The sequence below is a fragment of the Muntiacus reevesi genome, chromosome 5, assembly GCF_963930625.1.
Source record: "Muntiacus reevesi chromosome 5, mMunRee1.1, whole genome shotgun sequence".
NCBI lineage: Eukaryota > Metazoa > Chordata > Mammalia > Artiodactyla > Cervidae > Muntiacus > Muntiacus reevesi.
The window spans coordinates 77,262,164-77,282,819 of record NC_089253.1 but is presented as its reverse complement, the minus strand read 5'-3'; the positions used below and the strand labels follow the sequence as shown (position 1 = coordinate 77,282,819).

The 20,656-nt window shown below is 41.8% G+C and overlaps 1 protein-coding gene across 1 annotated transcript in view; it reads right to left on the bottom strand.

The window, feature by feature from the left end:
- The window catches only part of LOC136168297 (kinesin-like protein KIF28P), a 74,924-nt gene that overhangs the window by 36,056 nt on the left and 18,212 nt on the right, over positions 1–20,656 (bottom strand). The window contains 5 exon segments of the mRNA XM_065935579.1: positions 2,165–2,274; positions 4,719–4,786; positions 5,931–6,042; positions 11,428–11,582; positions 14,651–14,875. Coding sequence (XP_065791651.1) covers positions 2,165–2,274; positions 4,719–4,786; positions 5,931–6,042; positions 11,428–11,582; positions 14,651–14,875 — 670 coding nt within the window.

Sequence of the window (20,656 nt, the reverse complement as noted above, 5' to 3'; positions counted from 1 at the left end):
GAATGCATTTGAAACAGTTCTAATGAGGTGGATGAAACTGGAGCCTATTATACAGAGTGAAGTAAGTCAGAAAGAAAAACACCAATACAGTATACTATCGCATATATATGGAATTTGGAAAGATGGTAACGATGACCCTATATGCGAGACAGCAAAAGAGACACAGATGTAAAGAACAGACTTTTGCACTCTGTGGGAGAAGGCGAGGGTGGGATGATTTGAGAGAACAGCATTGAAACATGTATATTACCATATGTAAAATAGATCACCAGTTCAGGTTTGATGCATGAGAGAGGGTGCTCGGGGCTGGTGCACTGGGATGACCCTGAGGGATGGGATGGGGAGGAAGGTGGGAGGGGGGTTCAAGATGGGGAACACATGTACACCCATGGCTGATTCATGTGAATGTATGGCAAAAACCACCACAATATTGTAAAGCAATTAGCCTCCAATTAAAATACATTTAAAACATAAAAAAATAAAAAACTTATAATCATCAAAAGGGATAGCTGGGGGTGGAGGTGGGAGGTAAACTAGGAGTTTGGGATTAACAGATACACATTATTATATATAAAATAGATAAGCAACAAGGGCATATTATATAATACAAGTAACTATACTCACTATCTCATAAAAACCTATAATGGAAAAGAATCTGTAAAAGAATTTTATATAATGGAAAGGAATCTGAAAAAAAATTATATATATTTATATGTGTATACTTATCTATCTATCTATATACAACTGAATCCCTATGTATACACTTGAAACAAACACATTATAAATTAACTATACTTCAATAAAAAATCTTCTTAAAAAACTAAAAAAAGACTGGGTTCACCCTTTAATTCATAGGAAACTAGAGCAAAGAGATCCTTTATCAGAAGAGCAGGAAGCTCAACATTATGTTTTTCAACTGTGTGAGCATGCGAGATGGTTTCAGGGAATTCCTGTTAAGTCAGGGGATTTAGGAAGAATCAAAGATTTATCTTCCCTTGTTTTTCATGAGTTCTGTGTCTATGCTTATGAACAATGGGAATCAGATGCAACATTTAGGTCAACATCTGGCTTGTCCAGGTGCAGAGATTTGTGACCCATCAGTGTCACCCTGGACCAGATATGGGTACAGACTCTAATTTAGGAAGTTCCTTGTTGAGGCTGAAGCTTTATTGAGCAAGGATGTGGGAACCCAGAGATATGCCAGGTGGCAACAACTTGCCCTCAAGAGGAACATCCATGAAGTTGTGTGTGTTAGGGTCAGAAGAGCCGCTACCACCAGAGAGAGGGTCCATGTGGCTTGAGGGAGCCCAACTTGGGGAGGGGGAACAGGTACCAAGGGCAGGACAATGTGTCATGCTCTGCTAAGAGCACTGAGCACAGGGCTTCCCCACCTTCCGCCCTGGCTCTTTTGATGCTGAACGCCTTTATCAATTCTACTTCAACAGTTTTATATTTTGCCCTTTTCACAAATCCTATGCTAAATTGTTAATGCACATAAAATTACACACAACTCAAGCTGCCACACGAAAAACTAAGACCTTCACTCAAAGCAATGGTTCTCAATAACTGCCCAGTGGTGCCGTCTAAGGTGAGCTGCTGCCCTGGGGATGGGTAATTGGTTCAAGTGGTGCCCTTGGTTCAAGTGGTTAGAGTCACCAGGTGACTCTAACGTGCAGCCAGGGCTGAGTAGAGTCTTAGAAGAGGGTTAGGGGGCTAGCACTTCTTGGGTCCCAAAACATCACTTAACTACAGGAGGCCATCAGCAGAACAAATGCCAAATGGCCACTGTCCAAATCTGGTTAAGGAGAAAGTAGTCCCGGGGGAAAGAACAGCCTCAAAATAAAAATGGCAATTAAAAAATGAGACTAAAATGACCATTTCAAAAGGCCAGGGCCAGTATTTCTTACAATCGCATGAGAATTACATTCAGGCCAAAATGTCCTGGACAAAGGTCAAGGGATGTCTTGGCCTGCCCTAGGGCTCCCCTCAGACTAAATGCAAGGGCTCCTGACCCCTGCCCTTCCAGTGCAACACCCCCCACTCGCCTATCTCCCCACAGCCCCAACCCTGCAACCGGGCTTGGCCGTGCCCCTCTCTCCCTCCTTCCCAATTCCAGCCTCGTGACTGCTGCCTTGGACCTGCACTGACTCCTGACTCAGTTTACCTGCCATTGTGCTGTTTCCACACCTGAGCAGCAGTCTGTCGTTCTCTGCCCTGGACTCCCTCATCAGGGTGGAAGTGTTGACAACAGCTTTGTTCCGGATCTTCTTAGCCCTGTGCAAAGGTGGACACACATTCAGGCCCTGGGTCTTTTGCAGCTGGAGCAGGACTACCAGAGCACTGGCGGGAAACTGGTCTCAAATGGTCAAAATGGGAGCTTTTTACTTCCTAGTAACTTGAGATTCCACTGTGTAAGTTTCCAGTAAACCACTAAGACCAGAAGGGACTCAGTGGCATCCAGGGCTCAAACATGAGCCCCTCAGCCCAAGCCTGGAGCCCACCCCCCAATGTGTTCTGGGCCCCAAACACACTCCCCCAGTTGGGCTGACTTGGTTAATGAAAACAATCTCTTCAATCTCTTCTGTTTCTGTAACAACACAAACCCTGGAGGTTGCCAGCAACTGCTCTGCCAAGAGTGCCAGGCCAGGAGTGGGCTTGGACTTTGCCTAGTTCAGGGTCTCCAACCTCCAGGATCTAAGGCCTGATGATCTGAGGTGGAGTTGATATGATAACAACAGAAATAAAGGGCACAATAAATGTAATGTGCTTGAATCACCCCAAACCACCCCTACTCCCCACCCCTACCTCTCCTGACCCCCGGTCCCTGGAAAAATTGTCTTGCACGAAACTAGTCCCTGGTGCCAAAAGGTTGGGGACTGCTGTCCTCGTTCACTCCTGGCTAGTGCTGCATGGGACATAGTTAGGCTAAAACATGACATGTTCTTTACCTGAAATTCAAATGTAATTGGGCATCCTATATTTTCATTTGCTACATCTGGCAGCCTTACTCCTTTCCCTGAGGAATAGGGTTTGCAAGGCTTGCCCCCAGTCACAGGGTCCACAACAGATCCATGCCTGGAGCCCAGGACCCCTGGGGATCATTTTCTTCTTCCTCGGCATCACACAGTCTCTCACGTAAAAAGTGCTAGCAACAGTTTAGATCTGACAAATGGAGAGAAAATTAATATTCTACATACTAAGGGCTTCCCTGGTGGCTCAGACTGTAAAGAAGCTGCCTGCAGTGCAGGAGTCTAGGTTCGATCCCTGGGTTGGGAAGATCCCCTGAGGTGGGCATAGCAAGCCACTCCAGAATTCATGCGTGGAGAATCCCATGGACAGAGGAGCCTGGTGGGCTACGGTCCATGGGATCGCAGAGTCAGACATTATTGAGTGACTAAGCACAGCACAGTACATAATACTAAAAGCAAAATTCAACCTTAAGTTCTGAGTTTGTAGCATAGATGCTGGAAGAAAACAGAGAAAAACAAATGAAGCAAAATGATACTGAGGCCTGGCAGTGAGGAATGAGAATGCAAGGGTTTGTCCCTAAAACGCAAAGGCCTTTCCCTAGAGAAGAGGCCAGGGAACACCCGAGAGAACTACTTGGAGACATCATAACAACTGTCATTTTGAGCTTCAGCCCCGTGCCAGGCAGAACTTAGCCAGGAACGGTTCATGAACCATCTCACGGAGTCTTCACTCAGCCCAGAGAGGGAGGTGTCACGTCACCTCCTTCAGCATGTGAGCTCACCAAGGGGCAGGGAGGTTCAGGTCTTAGAGGGAGTAGGGCCAGATTCTGTCTGACACACTGGCCCGTAGACCTGACAAGTGATGTATTAGAATAAATAGGAACCAGGATCGTTTCACACGCCAGCTCCAGTCACCTGGAACGCTGGCCGAGAATTCCAAGCTCCTGAACCAAGCTGATGGGAAAGCTGCAGAGGGGGACTCTCCACGCTGGCCATGCTGAATGGGATGCAGGGGTGGTGACGCCATGGGGTTCCAACTCCTGGTTAGAGCCTCCCTCTCCCCAGACCCTCACTTTCCCCAAAGGGTCAGGGGAAGCAGACTTCTGCCTGCCTTGAAAAGCAGAAACTCGGCTCGGCCACAGCCTCCTGCTAGGACTGACCTGCCAGGAGTGGGCTTGCTTCCTGGGCCAAGTGGGAAGGCAGGAACGTGTGTGGACAGGCCCTCCCTGGGAGGAGCCACCTCTGACCTGCTGTGTGGGGCCTGCAGATTTGAGACAAACAGCGGGGAAGGGGCTGGGCCCAGGACTGGTTCCCAACTTTGGGAGCCTCTTACATGCTCATCTTTATCATTAGCACAAAAATTCCCTGCCTGTGACCTATTCTCTCCCTGTGGCCCATAAGACAAAAGGAGAATCTATGAATGGCCATGCTATTTGACAGAAAAATGCAGGGAGACAGAGAACTGAGCACTTCAGGGGTGGGATCAATGCTCCTCCCATGAATTAGAGCCTGTGGCTCCTCCCCCATCCAGGACTACAGTGACAGAATGACAGGCTAGGAGGGCCCTGAGCCTCTATTTCTGTCTCCTCTTATTTTCTTTTCTCTCCCTCTTCTCTCACAAATCATTTTGTTCTTCTTTTTTCTGGACCCTTTCCCAAGACACCAGCTCATCAAGTTTAAGGGTACTAGAAGAATTTGCCAGATTTAGAACTTAGAACCACTATAGATAATAAGTATTCATAATCATACCTTTCAGCATATCTTAGTGTTGATAAAGTTTCCTCATAGCAGATGTCAGCTGGACTTATTGCTGCTATCTGTAAACAAATATCCTTTTCAGATTTTGTTTTTTATATAGCATATATAGCTATTGTTGGGCTTCCCTGGTCGCTCAGTTGGTAAAGAATCCACCTACAATGCAGGAGATCCCAGTTTGATTCCTGGGTCAGGAAGATCCTCTGGAGAAGGGATAGGCTACCCACTCTAGTATACTTGGGCTCCCCTGGTGGCTCAGATGGTAAAGAATCCCTCTGCAATGCTCGAGACCTGGGTTTGATCCTTGGGTAGGGAAGATCCCCTGAAGCAGGGCAAGGTAATCCACTCCAGTACTCTTGCCTGGAGAATCTCCATGGACAGAGGAGCCTGGTGGGCTACAGTGCATGGGGTCACAGAGAGTCAGACACTACTGAGCGACTAAATGCAGAGCACATTGCTATTGTTGATTTTACACAGCTAACATTCATTGAATATCTTGGAACTTGTGGTTTGTTTAAACTTTACAAGTCAGAAAACTGAGGCTTAGATAAGAGCAATGTGCCAAGGTCACCCATAACTGGTGGAGCTGGGACCTGAACCTGCCCTGACTTGAAGAACTGTGCTGCTAACCTCTGTACTACACAACCCTCAGCACTGAGTCCCCAACAGGTTTCCTCAGGAATTTAAATGACAGTTGAATGGTAGCACTGCAGAGACTAATAAATAAATCATTACTGAGTACCCACTTAAATGGTTTCAAATCTGGTATTGACTTCAGCTAAACTGTTCTAGAATTCAAATGAGAAAATAAACTTTTTGATGAGCTGGAGATGGGCAGAATCACTGAGCGTGAACAGGAGGGAATGTGACTGCCCATGTGGCAACTCCTAATCTATGGACCTGGAGGCTATGATTCAGAGCATAAGGGCCTGGTGAATAATCATTTATCTTTGTCCAGCTTTGCAACTTTTAAAGCTTGTTCATTATATTTCATTTAATCATCACAACCACAGTTTCAAGGCGATATTGTTATCTTCACTTTAGGAAGGAAGGAAATGAGGCTCCCAGTAAGTGTGCTGAAACTGAGAATCTTGTCAAGAACTGACAAGATTCTTGTGAAGAATAACTTTAATGATAATAACAACAGCAATCATGACAGCTGCGTGAGTCTAAACAGTCTAAAATGTGGTAGGAAAGTCACTTTACCAGAGTAGTTCTGCTGTTCCCACCCAGAGCTGACTGGAGCAGTTTGGTCAGTACAGAGTCTCTGTAGGGAACGTGGAGGACTTTCTTCCCCATGGCTGCATCAGCCAGAGCACTAATGAAAAGAAAATATAAAACAATAAAAAGCTTTAAATATATCAAAAAGAAATCTGCCTCTTTGTGTGTGAGTCAGAAACACCCCTCAAATATCCTTGTCAACCCTGTATACCAGACATGACACTAAGGAACATCCAATAGCTGAGATACCTTCTGTACAAGGACACTGGAGTATTGAAGATAGGAGCAGCTGGCTCCCTCTCCAAGGTCAACCCCGGGAAAACCATAACAGAGAGGGAGGCCCAGATCTGGGGCACTAACACAGTAAACCTTGGGAGAAAAACCCAGAGCCTGCAGAGAAGGGTCTTTTTGTGTGTGTACAGAGAAGGGTTTTGACCTGAGGCAGAGGGTGGTAGGCTAGCAATGTGGAGACAGGTATGGGGAGCACATTTAAATCCTTTCTGGTCTTTTTCTCATATTGCCTTAGGAAGATCCCGCAGAGTTAGGACCTGAGAGGCGACAGAATCAAGCAAGAGTGAATGAGAAGTAAATGTCACTCAGGGTACTTCAGAGGGAGCAGTGTAGGCACTGAAGAGTGGGGAGGAGGGAGGAAATCCCATCTCTGATAAATTATAATCACAAACAAAGAAAAGAAATCCAAAAATTCAGCTACCAGGTTCAGAAAAGAAACAAAATTATTATCTAGAAAGGATTAGATACAGCAATTGAAATTAAAAACCCTAAGGATAAGTTCAACAGTAGACACTGTGATAATTGAATTAGTGAACTAGAGAGTTCAGAAGAAATCTAGATTGCAGCCTGGAGACATAGAGAGGAAAAATCAGAAAGATAGGTTAGGAGACATGGAGGACGGGAAAAGAAGATTCAAATAGGGTAATTGAAGTTTCAGAAGAGAAAGGAGAAAAAAAAAATGTGCAGAAGCAATATGTGAAAGATAATGACTGAGAATTTTCGAGTGTTGATGAAAATCACTATCAGAGCTATGGAGACTAAGAAATTCCAAGCAGGATAAATAAAATGCAGCAGAATTAAATTAGAGAACACCAAAAAAGAAGAGTTTAAAAGCAGTTAGGGAAAAAGATTGTCTTCAGTGGAACAGCAATTAGGCCAACAACGGAAAACAGTAGAATGGTATCATTAATAAGCTGAAAGAAAATACTCCTTATCTAGAATTATATCAGAGAAGGCACTGGCAACCCACTCCAGTACTCTTGCCTGGAAACTGCCATGGATGGAGGAGCCTGGTAGGCTGCAGTCCATGGGGTCGCTAAGAGTGGGACACGACTGAGTGACTTCACTTTCACTGTTTACTTTCATGCATTGGAGAAGGAAATGGCAGCCCACTCCAGTGTTCTTGCCTGAAGAATCCCAGGGACAGAGGAGCCTGGTGGGCTGCTGTCTATGGGTTCGCACAGAGTCAGACACGACTGACGTAACTTAACAGCAGCAGAATTATATACCCAGCAAAATTATCTTTCAAAAATGAGTTGAAATAAGAAATTTCAACCAAACAAAAACTGAATTTGCTGTCAGCAAATGGTCATTAAGGGGAATCTAGAGAATATTTCGATCAGAAAGAAATTGTTTTATATAGCAGCTCTGAAGTTTAAGAAGGAATGAATAAAAATAATTTTAAAAATAGATAAATGTGAATGAACACTAACTGTATGAAACAGTAATAATAATATTTGGGGGTTAAAGAATAGAATTAGAATACATGTCAACAATGACATATGTAAGATGGAGATCTTCATATTATCCAAGGATGTGTGTGCTCAATCGCTCAGTCGTTTCCAGCTCTTTACAACCTCATGGACTGTAGCCCACCAGGCTTCACTGTCCATGGGATTCTCCAGGCAAGAATACTGGAGCGGATTGCCATTTCCTTCTCCAGGGGATCTTCCTGACCAGGGATGGAACCTGTGTCTCTGGCATCTTCTGCACTGGCAGGTGGATTCTTTACCACTGCACCACCTGAGAAGCCCATTATCCAGGATTAGGTTGAAGTATTTATTATTTTTAGACTTTGACCACTGAAAAGATGAAAAAGCCAGGAAATAGTTTTTTAAAAAAATGTTGAATTTTGACATATGACAGAGGTAGCATAGAAGATCACTGGGGACAGGACAGACTATCCAACAAATGAGACAAAAAAAAAAATTGGTAATCTGTAAGAAAAAAGTAATGAAAAGTTCTGAGAGCCATTATGGGAGATCCCATCCATGACGAGGTCATGAAGAAAATACCGGACAGGCAAGGCCGTCCGGGACCCCATCCATGACGAGGTCACGAGGAAAAAACCTGACAGGCAAGGCCGTCTAGGATAAGGGACCCTCCAGGTTGGCCTCGGCCTCTACCCCACCCTGTATCCTCCCCCCTTTTCTGCTGTTGTTCGTTTGCCCTGCTGCGGATTCTTGTGTTGCCTGCCGAGAGCTCTCCTGCTCCTCTTTCACTGAATGAGGACCAACTTAAAACCCTAATTAATAAATCTCCTAGACGCTGGTACCCTATGAAGGGGCCAGGGATGGAAGAAATGCTTCAGTTCAAACCCTTTTGCTGGCATTCTGGCTTGTTTGATAAATGTGTGCTCTCATTGCAAAAATGCTCATGATTGTTCTAAACATCCTAAGCACAGTACACTAACAAAAGAAACTATTAAGCATAGGCCCCTTCGCAGGGTGAGAAAGCTCCACAAATATAATAGCCACAAATGTGCCTAATAGAAAATACTTCAGATAGAGATTAGCTGGTGACTTCTTGCAGGTAATTAACTTTTAGACTAAGAGCCTGTTTTGTGCTATATCTGCTGTTTTTGCAATCCTTTGCATTTCTGTTCTGTAAAAATGTAATCCTATCTAGTTCCCATAGAGATGACACCTATTAGAAAGAAAATAGATTAATCATAAGAAAAACAGGGTCGGCTACTGAAGTTGCTTAAGTCACACCAGGTGCAAGCCATAAAATGTTAGCAGGCCTGAAGGCCAAATAAGAAAGACTCTTGTGAATGAAATGTGTGTGGGTGACATCCTGTTTCTGTTGAAGGTCAAGTTGCTGTAATGTTTTGAGATGACCTGTCTGTAAGCAATATGCACTTCCCCCAAAAAGATGTTGTTAAGGGTATGAAGGGGCCGTGCAGAAATAAACTCCAGACTCAGCCCCTAAATTTTGTCTCACTGTCTCTCTCTCATTCGCCAATGCCGTTCATCCTGAGGGTTCCCCTGGATCCTGCTGGGGCTGGACCCCGGAAGAAAAGGATGCCTACTTTACACTATACACAGAAATCAACTCCAGATAGATAGGGTTTAAGTACAAATTTTCTTAAACAAGACACAGAAAATGAAAAAATGCAAAACATACACCATAACTTCTGATCATCAATAGACATCTTTTAACAAGTGAAAACACAATCTACTAACTGGGAGAAGATAACTTATGATACATATACCTGAGAGAAGAGTAATAAAAAGATGTTTAAAACATCTACAGATCAATGAAAAAGACAACAAATAAATAGAATAAAGGGGAAAACGTAAGCACAGGTATTTTTGAGAGAAAATATATTGCTAAAAAAGAAATCAAATGTTGTTCAAGCTTGCTAGTAACCAGGACTCTCAAGATCATAGTAAAGTATGTTTGAAAGTGAAAGTCGCTCAGTCGTCTCTTACTCTTTACAACCCCATGGACTGTACATGGAATTCTCCAGGTATTTCCCTTCTCCAGGGGATCTTTCCAACCCAGGGATTAAACCCAGGTCTCCCACGTTGCAAGTCGATTCTTTACCAGCTGAGCCACTAGGGAAGCCCAAGAATACTGGAGTGGGTAGCCTATCTCTTCTCCAGGGGATCTTCCTAACCCAGGAATCAAACCAGGGTCTCCTACATTGCAGGTGAATTCTTTACCAACTGAGCTATCCCAGAAGCCCAAAGTATGTTTATGCCCATTTAATTGGTAAATGTCAAGAAATCTGACAACATCAAGTCTTAGAAAAGATGTGGATTAATGGGATATGTTATACATTGCCACTGGGACTGTTAACTGGACCAACAACTTGGGAGAACAATTTATCTTGAAAAATTAGGTATTCACACACCTTATATATAAAGCACAATAATTTCAGTTCTTTGTCGATATCAGAAAATCCTTTAGTATACTGATACTCAGTGACTTTATGAGAATGTTCATAGTAGCACTATTTGTAAAAGCAAAAAAAAAGGCAAATTGATGATTTGGAAACAACCAAATCATCAATTAACATGAGAATGAAGGAATAAATTGTGGCATATTCCCACAATGGATGACTACATAATAACGAAAAAGAAGTAATAACATGGATGCTGTAACAACTGCTACTGTAACAATATGGACAAATCTCATAGACACAATGTTTAGAAAAGAACAGAAAATAAATTAACTAGAGCCACACGTAAGATAGATGGATATTGTTAATAATGTTGAATCTAAAAACAAACTATACTCCTGGGTATATAATTAAGAGAAATGAGTAATTATTTTCCCCAAATTACATGTGCAAGAATGTTTGTAACAACTTTATTCATAATGGTTAAAACCTGGAAACAAACTAAATGCCATCAATAGAAGAATGGACAAATAATGGTATATTCCTACAATAAAATAATCCATAACAATGAAAAAGAACTGATAATTGCTAAGCAAAACGTCATGGATAAGTCCCATAGAAACAATCCTTAGTGAATGAAGCCAGATATAAAAGACAATGATCTGATATAAATGATTGCATTTATATGAAAATCAATACAGCTAGGCAAAAATAAATCTTTGATAACAGAGGTTAATTTCTTTCATTGGGATTAAAAGCCAAGGAGAAGGCATGAGGGGGTTTTCTGGGTTTTGGAAATGTCTATATCTCAGTCTAGTTATTAATTACATAGATATATACATATATAAAAATCCATTGAGCTGAACATTTAAGATTTGTGCACTTTACTATAATGTAATTTATACCTAAATAACTTTAAAAATACAAGATCCAGAAAATAATATAATATTTTACCTTTTTATAAAATTCAAAAATCAGTGCTACTGAATGTAATATTCAGGTGTGATAAAATAAGAAAAGAAAGAGGGAAGAAAGGAAGGGGAGAAAAGGAAGAAAGTGGGAGGGAGGGACATACATAAAACATAAAATTCAAAATGATGGTCACCTCCAAGGGGAGCAAGATGGTGATTACTTCCAACTGTTTTTTGGATTTGGTGGTAGTTTTATTAGTGTTTGTTATTGCATCTAAAAGCAATTAATTAGTTTAAAATAAAATCTAGGAGAGGACCAGGAATAAACCAATGATGCTAGTTGATCATGAACCAAGGGTTATGATTAATCTAAATTTTGATATTTGAGGTCATTTTTATGGCATAAATAAGTACCTGCCCACTGATTATTTACCTGATGACATTTCCTAAATTGGTTAAACTTAAGTTAACTCGTGATCCTTCCCGCAGTCTGTCTCCTTCCGATCCTGAGGATTTCTGTCTTTCACTTCCAGCTAAATCTACCAAGTTAATACTGGACTGTTTGGTGAGGTTTCTGTCTAGGAAAACCTGCAGGAAAGCACCACAAGCAATGCTATTAGAGGTGTAGCAGGCTACACGAGAAGTCAATCTATTTTACATTTACATTCTGAAATATTTTTCTAATTGTATTTCACACCCAAAAAAGATATAATAAAATTTGCAAGTTAAAATGTCATCCTCTTTACAATGACATTTTACAATAACATTATTAGGTCCAAGCATCTCAGTTGCCCCTTCCCTTCTGTAACGTTATTTCCAGTTATGTATTAGATACCAACTATTGTCCTAATATTTCTGTAATCATTAAGTGGTTTTTCTTCTGGCCACGTCAGGTGGCACGTGGGATCTTAGTTCTCTGACAGGGATCGAACACGTGCCCCCTTCAGTGGAAGTGCAGAGTCTTAACCACTTCCCAATCAATAGATATTTTAAAGATACTGTGAAATTTGCAAAATAAGTAACTGTTCAGGATGGTGTAGTCATGTAGTGAAAAGAATGCTACAGGTTGTCTTGCTGTCATGTAATTGTGAGCAAATGATTTAACTTTTCTGAGCTATGATTTAACTTTTCTCAGTTGTAAAATTGGGATGATAGCATATTATTGGGATGTTATGAGGATAAAGTATAATAGATGTAATGGTTCTAATCATGGCTGGCATACACTCAGTTCAGTTCAGTTGCTCAGTCATGTGTGACTCTTTGCGACCCCATGAACCGCAGCACGCCAGGCCTTCCTGTCCATCACCAACTCCCGGAGTCCACACAAACCCATGTCCGTCAAGTCGGTGATGCCATCCATCATCCATCTCATCCTCTGTTGTCCCCTTCTCCTCCTGCCCTCAATCTTTCCCAGCATCAGGGTCTTTTCAAATGAGTCAGCTCTTCGCATCAGGTGGCCAAAATATTGGAGTTTCAGCTTCAACATCAGTTCTTCCAATGAACACCCAGGACTGATCTTCTTTAGGATGGACTGGTTGGATCTCCTTGTAGTCTAAGGGACTCTCAAGAGTCTTCTCCAGCTTCACAGTTCAAAAGCATCAATTCTTCTGTGCTCAGTTTTCTTTATAGTCCAACTCTCATCCATACATGACCACTGGAAAAACCATAGCCTTGACTAGATGGACCTTTGTTGGCAAAGTAATGTCTATGCTTTTTAATATGCTGTCCAGGTTGGTCATAACTTTCTTTCCAAAGAGTAAGCATCTTTTAATTTCATGGCTGCAGTCACCATCTGCAGTCATTTTGGAGCCCAGGAAAATAAAGTCAGCTACTGTTTCCACTGTTTCCCCATCTATTTGCCATGAAGTGAGGGGACCGGATGCCATGATCTTAGTTTTCTGAATGTTGAGCTTTAAATAAACTTTTTCACTCTCCTCTTTCACTTTCATCAAGAGGCTCTTTACCTGCTAATATTGCTACTGACACCAATAAACAGAGTATGCTCGTTTTTATCCAGTTAATTTTGTCTCCTACCTCTAAAATTCCAAATTAAAAAATAGCACAGAAAACCATCTATAAAGTCTATGAATGTAACACTTTATATTCATTGTAAATATAGTACATACAAAGTCTATGAATATGGAGTGAATGCTATATTCATATAGTCTATCAATGTAACATCTTACCTACATTGTAAAATCAAGTGAATAATAATTAAAAGTTTACTTGTGTTCTTAGTTGCTCATTCTGTCCAACTCTTTGCAACACCATGAACTGTAGTCTGCCAGGCTGCTCTGTCCATGGGATTCTCCAGGCAAGAATACTAGAGTTGGGTAGCCATTCCCTTTTCCTGGGGATCTTCCTGACCCAGGGATAGAATCCAGATCTCCTGCATAGTAGGTGGATTCTTTACCATCTGAGTCACCAGGGAAGTTTACAGAGTTCTTTAAAATGTAGTATCTTGGTCTTCCCTGGTGGTTCAGTGGTAAATAGTCTACATGTCAATGCAGGAGACATGGGTTTAAACCCTGGTGCTGGAAGATCCTACATGCCATGGGGCAACTAAGCCCATGTGCCTCAACTATTGAGCCTGTCCTCTAGAGCCCGTGGTCCACAGCAAGAGAAGCCATATCAATGAGAACAACTAGAGAGTAGTTGTTCTCACTGCAACTAGAGAAAAGCCTGCATAGCAATGAAGATCCAGCCCAGCCAAAAATAAGATAAATAAAAATTTTTAAATGTAATATTTAAACTTCCCAACATTTCTACGAGGATAACTATTTGTCTCATTTTACAGAACAAGAAGTTGTGACTCAGGAAAGGTAAATTATTTCCCACAATTTCAGAGCTGGTAAACGGAGTCATACATGGTCTAGTGTTCGTCTAGCAATCCTGGTTAGAACAGGACAATCTTCATTTATTACTATTTTATCTATTACTAGTGCTGTGGCTTAGGAGAAGGGGGTGGTAAAATTGCTTACCCAGGCTTTATGATAACCATTTCTGAATCAAATTGTCCATAACTGTAGCTATCATTCCCTACATCGTTCCCAACCAAGGAGAATGGAGGAGAAAAGTGTGCTTTAGCTTATCAAAGATTCTAGCTAGTGGAGCATTACATGGATGATATGGTTTCAAAGGTTTTATCTTGGACTTTCAAATTTCAGAAAGACACTTCAGTATCTGGTTGTCCTCTAGGCTCATGGATCTGAAAGCTGATCATCATTATATTGGTGATGCATGAAAAGACTGTTAATAGGAATTCTCCATGACAAACCAGAGACTCATTCTCCTATTTCCACAATTTCATCAAACTGGGGGTCAAAACCTGTGTCTCAAAGTATGTAATTTACTTGAGGGAAAACAGCCTTTAGCCCTCCGGGCATTTCTGGGACCTTACTAGTGACCCTCTATCAGTAATGGGATCACTCAGGCCAGAGTGGGGCATGGATGTGGCGGGAGGGAGGCAGGAAAAGACAAGTGTCTTACTTTCTCCTGCTTCTGACCCTATAGTCTATGTTTGGAAATAGCTATCTTAATCCATAGATCAAATCTAAAAAACTCCATAATACGCAGCAGCCCATAATGCTACTGGGAACACATCCCCAGACCCCGTTGGTGAGAGATGGGGACACTGGCATCCAGTTGAATCTAACCTGCTTGAACTGAATGGTGATGACCATGTGAGACCGGCTGCTGCTGGCATTCATGCTGGTCGGAGCTGTGGTCCTTATTTTTGCTCCTTGTTCCATCAGTCTTTCAATCTGGGCATAGTTCTCACAAGGCACTGACTTCAGACCATCCACATAAAAGCCCAGCTGTTGGTCCTCCCTTACTTTTAGCCCTCCGGGTTTCTTTGTCCTGGATAGCAAATCTCTTACCTGTGGCAAAACAAGTAATGCAAACTTCAGGAAGGCACGGAGTTTTGTTTACTTCACTGCTATAGCTCCTTGAATGTATTACATGCTCAGTAAGTATATATTGGATGAATAAATAAAGGTTAAAGTTCTGTAGGTACCAGACAGCCTCATAGCTTAGATAAGTAAGAAACAGAGAAATGACAAGTAAGAAAATAGAGAAATCTGTTGTAGTTAGTGAAATCAGAAGCTTTTTTTTTTTTTTTTTTAAAGGAATTCAGTTTTATTATTTTCAAGTACCTAGAGCACTTCAGGGCTTCCTGGGTGACTCAGATGGTAAAGAATCTGCCTGCCAACGCAGGAGACACAGGTTTAGTCCCTGGGTGTGGAAGATCCCCTGGAAATGGCAACCCACTCCAGTATTCACAGTTTGGAGGCAGAACCAGAAGTAAGAAACCCATGGACAGAGGAGCCTGGTGAGCTACAGTCCATGGGGTTGCACAAAATTGGACATGACTGAATGACTAAACAACAACAAGAGCAGTTCAACTAGACTGCAAACTCCCTGAGGGTGGGAGTTGACTAGTAAATCCTAACATAGCTAACACATAGTAGGCACCCAGTGAAATGCTTCTGGAGAGAACAGTGTAACTGGAGCTTTAAGTTAAGAAGAAATGTTTAATATATTGCATGTAGGATATTGGGGGAACTGCTTCCATAGCTTGAAAAAAATTTTAGTTGGCATCTACAGTTGTCTGACTTTAAATGAAAGTGAAACTGTTAGTTGCTCAGTCATGTCTGAGTCTTTGTGACCACATGGAGCCTGCCAGACTCCTCTGCTCATGGAATTCTCCAGACAAGAATACTGGAGTGGGTAGCCATTCCCTTATCCAGGGGATCTTTCTGACCCAGGGATTGAATCTTGTCTTCTGTGTTGCAGGTAGATTCTTTACCATCTAAGCCACTGGGGAAGCCCCAGTGGTGATTTTAAAGCATTTGTGGTTGAAAATATTGTTTTCTTTTTTTTTTTTTTAATTTTTCAGTGGGATTTATCATACATTGATATGAATCAGCCATAGAGTTACACATATTCCCCATCCCGATCCCCCCTCCCACCTCCCTCTCCACCCAATTCCTCTGGATCTTCCCAGCCCACCAGGCCCGAGCACTTGACACATGCATCCCACCAGGGCTGGTGATCTGTTTCACCATAGATAATATACATGCTGTTCTTTCGAAACATCCCACCCTCACCTTCTCCCACAGAGTTCAAAAGTCTGTTCTGTACTTCTGTGTCTCTTTTTCTGTTTTGCATATAGGGTTATCGTTACCATCTTTCTAAATTCCATATATATGTGTTAGTATGCTGTAATGTTATTTATCTTTCTGGCTTACTTCACTCTCTATAATGGGCTCCAGTTTCATCCATCTCATTAGAACTGATTCAAATGAATTCTTTTTAATGGCTGAGTAATATTCCATGGTGTATATGTACCACAGCTTCCTTATCCATTCGTCTGCTGATGGGCATCTAGGTTGCTTCCATGTCCTGGCTATTATAAACAGTGCTGTGATGAACATTGGGGTGCACGTGTCTCTTTCAGATCTGGATTCCTCAGTGTGTATGCCCAGAAGTGGGATTGCTGGGTCATATGGTAGTTCTATTTCCAGTTTTTTAAGAAATCTCCACACTGTTTTCCATAGTGGCTGTACTAGTTTGCATTCCCACCAACAGTGTAAGAGGGTTCCCTTTTCTCTACACCCTCTCCAGCATTTAATGCTTGTAGACTTTTGGATAGCAGCCATCCTGACTGGCGTGTAATGGTACCTCATTTAGGTTTTGATTTGCATTTCTCTGATAATGAGTGATGTTGAGCATCTTTTCATGTGTTTGTTAGCCATCTGTACGTCTTCTTTGGAGAAATGTCTGTTTAGTTCTTTGGCCCATTTTTTGATTGGGTCATTTATTTTTCTGGAATTGAGCTTCAGGAGTTGCTTGTATATTTTTGAGATTAATCCTTTGTCTGTTTCCTCATTTGCTATTAGAAAATATTGTTTTCTTATTAACCTAAATATGCTCCTAGTAATCTTGTTAACTCTTGTAGTTGATTAGCAACTCCTTTGTGGATAATGTAAAAGTAAATTATCTCTTTCTGAACTGTCACAAATTTTGTATCACTAAATAATGAAGTCTTACTTTTCTAAGAACAGTGATAAATGAAACTTAATTAAAAGTTCATAACATTCAAAGTACCTAATGTTCTGCCTAGGTTAAATCATGCTACCACCACTCTGAATCTCTACTTCCAAGAAACTTATCTAACCCAAACAGGATTTGCTATAGCAAACCTAACACAAGAATATAGATACTTCTTTGGATCTCATTATTATTATTATTGGAGATTTATGTGATGTCACACTTAGACCGTGGCCTCAGGTGAAAGCCCATGTTGCATTTCCCCCCAGAAAGCCACTTCTGCCTGGGCACAGCAGGTCGAGCTATGGGAGCCTGCTAGAGCCTGAGCCCCTGCAGAGGAGAGTTGGTATTTCATGATGCAGTGAGGTCTAGGCTGGGAATCTGACCCGGGTTCTTACTTCTGGTTCTGCCTCCTAACTGTGAGAGCTTTGGAGAGTCTCCTACACTGCCAGTTTTTTCCTCATAAGAGGATGGGAATGGACTAAATGATTTCTAAGATCTCCCCCAGCTCAAATATTCTGTAGCTTTAAGTCCTAGAGTCAAGTTGCTAGGGAAACACTGACAGAAACAACCGCCCTGGGCCAGGCACAATGATAACCACTTGCAGGAGCTGTCTCACACCAGGAGGTCCCTCGTGATAAGGAACTTGGTGCTGGCACAGAAAACTAACTGGGAGAATTCAGGAGGGGCCAAAAGGAGAGAGCAGACCCCACCCCATAATATGTCTTACTAACCTCCCAGAATCCTTCATGCTGGAGTCCATCTTAGCTGAGAGTTGCTCACGCTCCAAGGAAGGGCCCTGAGTTGTGGGCCAAGCAAGATGACTGGCCAGAGACAACCTAGAAACTAACCCCATCACCACAACACCCCAGACTGCCAGCCACGTGGCAGAGCAGTTCTCCTGGATCCCCTTACCCCGCTGCCCTCCTCCCAGGTGCCCCGTTCCCAATAAGGTCTTTTGCTTTGTCCTATGTATCTCTCAGATAATTCTTTTCTGAGGGCTAGATAAGAACCTGCTCTTGGCCCAGGAAAGGGTTCCCCTTCCTGCAACAGAGGCAAGATCACACACAGATTGAATTCAGGCAAGAAAAATTAGGGCAGTGAACAGAAGAGCCAGAGATAGGAAGACATTGAAATGGTGACAACTTCTGCCTTAACTAGGAAGCCTTTTCTGTAACTTCCACTGAGCGATATAAATTGTTAACAAGTGGCATCTAAGGCTGAAGATATGTCTGAATAGGGCTCATTAGAAAAAAAGTTAAGTAGGTTTAACCAGACAGAATGCAAGTGTGAGGGCCCAGAGATGAGGGCAGTTCCTGGCACTGGACTCTTCAGGTAATACCTGGAGACTGTCAGTGATTATCATGAGACCTTCCGCACTCACTTCAGCCCCTATGGGACTCTCCTAGCTCTGCCTCTATCTGGCACTCCTTCAAATACAACTTCGCTCTGCTGCTAGAGAAATCTTCTGAAACTAAGGCTGATTCTCTTACTTCCCTGTTTAGAATCTTTCGCTGATGCTCCATTGTGTACCAAAGGGCATTTGCCGTCTGGCAACTGATGCTCCATCTCCTGATGCTTCCCCATTCTCACCTCCCTGGATGCTTCTAACTCTGGCTACCTAGAGCCCTCACTGTTCCCTTAAACGCTGTGTGCTTTCACATGTTCCTGGACTTGCTGGTACTAACCATGCCACCTAAAATGCCCCCAGCCCTCCTCCTCCTGGCTCACCAAACTCATAGCATCTTTCAAGACTCAGTCTAACTCCTCTGTTTACAAACAGCACCAACAATCACAAGTAGTATTAGTTGCTCTCTCTTCTATGACTTTTTACCATTCATGCAGCATACATGATATATTTTATTACTGTCTGGAGAGGATGTAAAATCTCCCACCAAGCTTCTCCATGGCAGAAGTCACGTCTTAGGTTTTATTCATCCTCAGAGTCTAGTGCGATGTCTCAAACATTAAAAGTATCTAATAAACTTCACTTTGATTATTGAAGTACTACTGGAAAAATACCAGACTCCTAGCTGGTGAGACATGAAGAGGTTATAAGCATGTCCATGTCCTTATTTTAGAGATGAGAAAACAAAATTCCAGAGAGATTATCTTCATTAATAGGTATCAGTAGGGGATCCACAATGTGATGCCATTTCCCTGTTCCTTCCATCTGAACTTGCTAATGAAGTGAAGCTGCCTATTTGGTATGAAATAAAGGAGTCATACTGTCTTCCAGGCCCATCACTTTGAAAGAAATAGAAACTTAATCAGTGACTTTAGCATAACAACCCATTTGAATTTGCTATCAACCTTCAACCATAGTAAATGACTCATGGAAGCATATGAGAAACAAAATGGATATTTTCTCTCCTTAATATAAAGAGAAAAACATGGACAGATTTATTCCATCAATGTTTATTTAGCAATGATTAAGTGCAAGACTTTGGATAGTGCTTGGAGTTATATAAGAAATCTTAGGATATGAAACTGCCCTTAAGAAACTTACAATTAAAGATACCTTTGTGAATTTATCCATGCAGCAAAACTTAGGGGCATCCATTTTAAACCAAACTATACTAAACTAAACCAAACCAAACTAAACCAAATTATACTAAGTATTGCAAATAGAAAGGTGTAATCCTTTGTTCTGGAAATATAAATATGGAAATAAAATTTTATAGTGTAAGGGCAAAGGGAAAGGGTAGAATGAAAAAGGACTTTCTGAACACCGAGTGTTTGCTTAGTACTACGTCTCAATGTGCAGTCTAGTTTATTGCATTTATTTTAAACACTATTTATTTATCTAGCTGTGCTGGGTCTTAGTTGCAGCATGGGAGATCTTTAATCTTCACTGCAGCATGCAGGATTTTTAGTTGTGGCATGTTGGCTCTAGTTCCCTGATCAGAGATCAAACCCTGGCCTCCTGCATTGGGAGTGTGGAGTCTTAGCCACTAGATTGTGGTCCCCGGTTGTGTCTTATTTTAAATTCTCTGCTTTATAAATAAGCAATCTGAGCTCTGAGATAAAGTAATTGTCCAAAGTCACAAAGCTAATAACTGAGAGAGCTGGGATCTGAAACCATATTTCAACTATGATCAGATTTGCTAAATGGCTGAAGAAAAATCAAAAGAAAAATATTTTGTGACACATGAAAATTATGTGAAATTCAAGCCTCAGTGTCTATAAACAAAGTTGTATTGGTACACAGCTCACCTACACTTATACTTCACTTACACATCAGCTGTGGCCATTTTTGCTCTCTGAGGGCAGAGTACAGTAGTTGTGATAGACACTTTAAGGCCCTCAAAGTCTAAAATACTTTATGTCTGTACTTTGAAGATAAAGTTTACCAACCCCCGTACTGAAGTCAACTGCTTTAGGATGTATAGATAAGCTGACATTTGAACTGGACTTGAAGTTCAGTGGTTTCTCTAAGACCAGAGAAACCAAGAAGGGTATTCTAGGCAGAGGAAGGATAGATGTAGGAGGGAAGGACGTATTGTGGAAAGGGAGAAAGTTCCTTTGTGGCTGATTCAAGGAGTGTGTAGAGATAGAAGGACATAAGATGAAGTGGAACCTAGCTAAAATGAGGTAGGTTAGGGCTA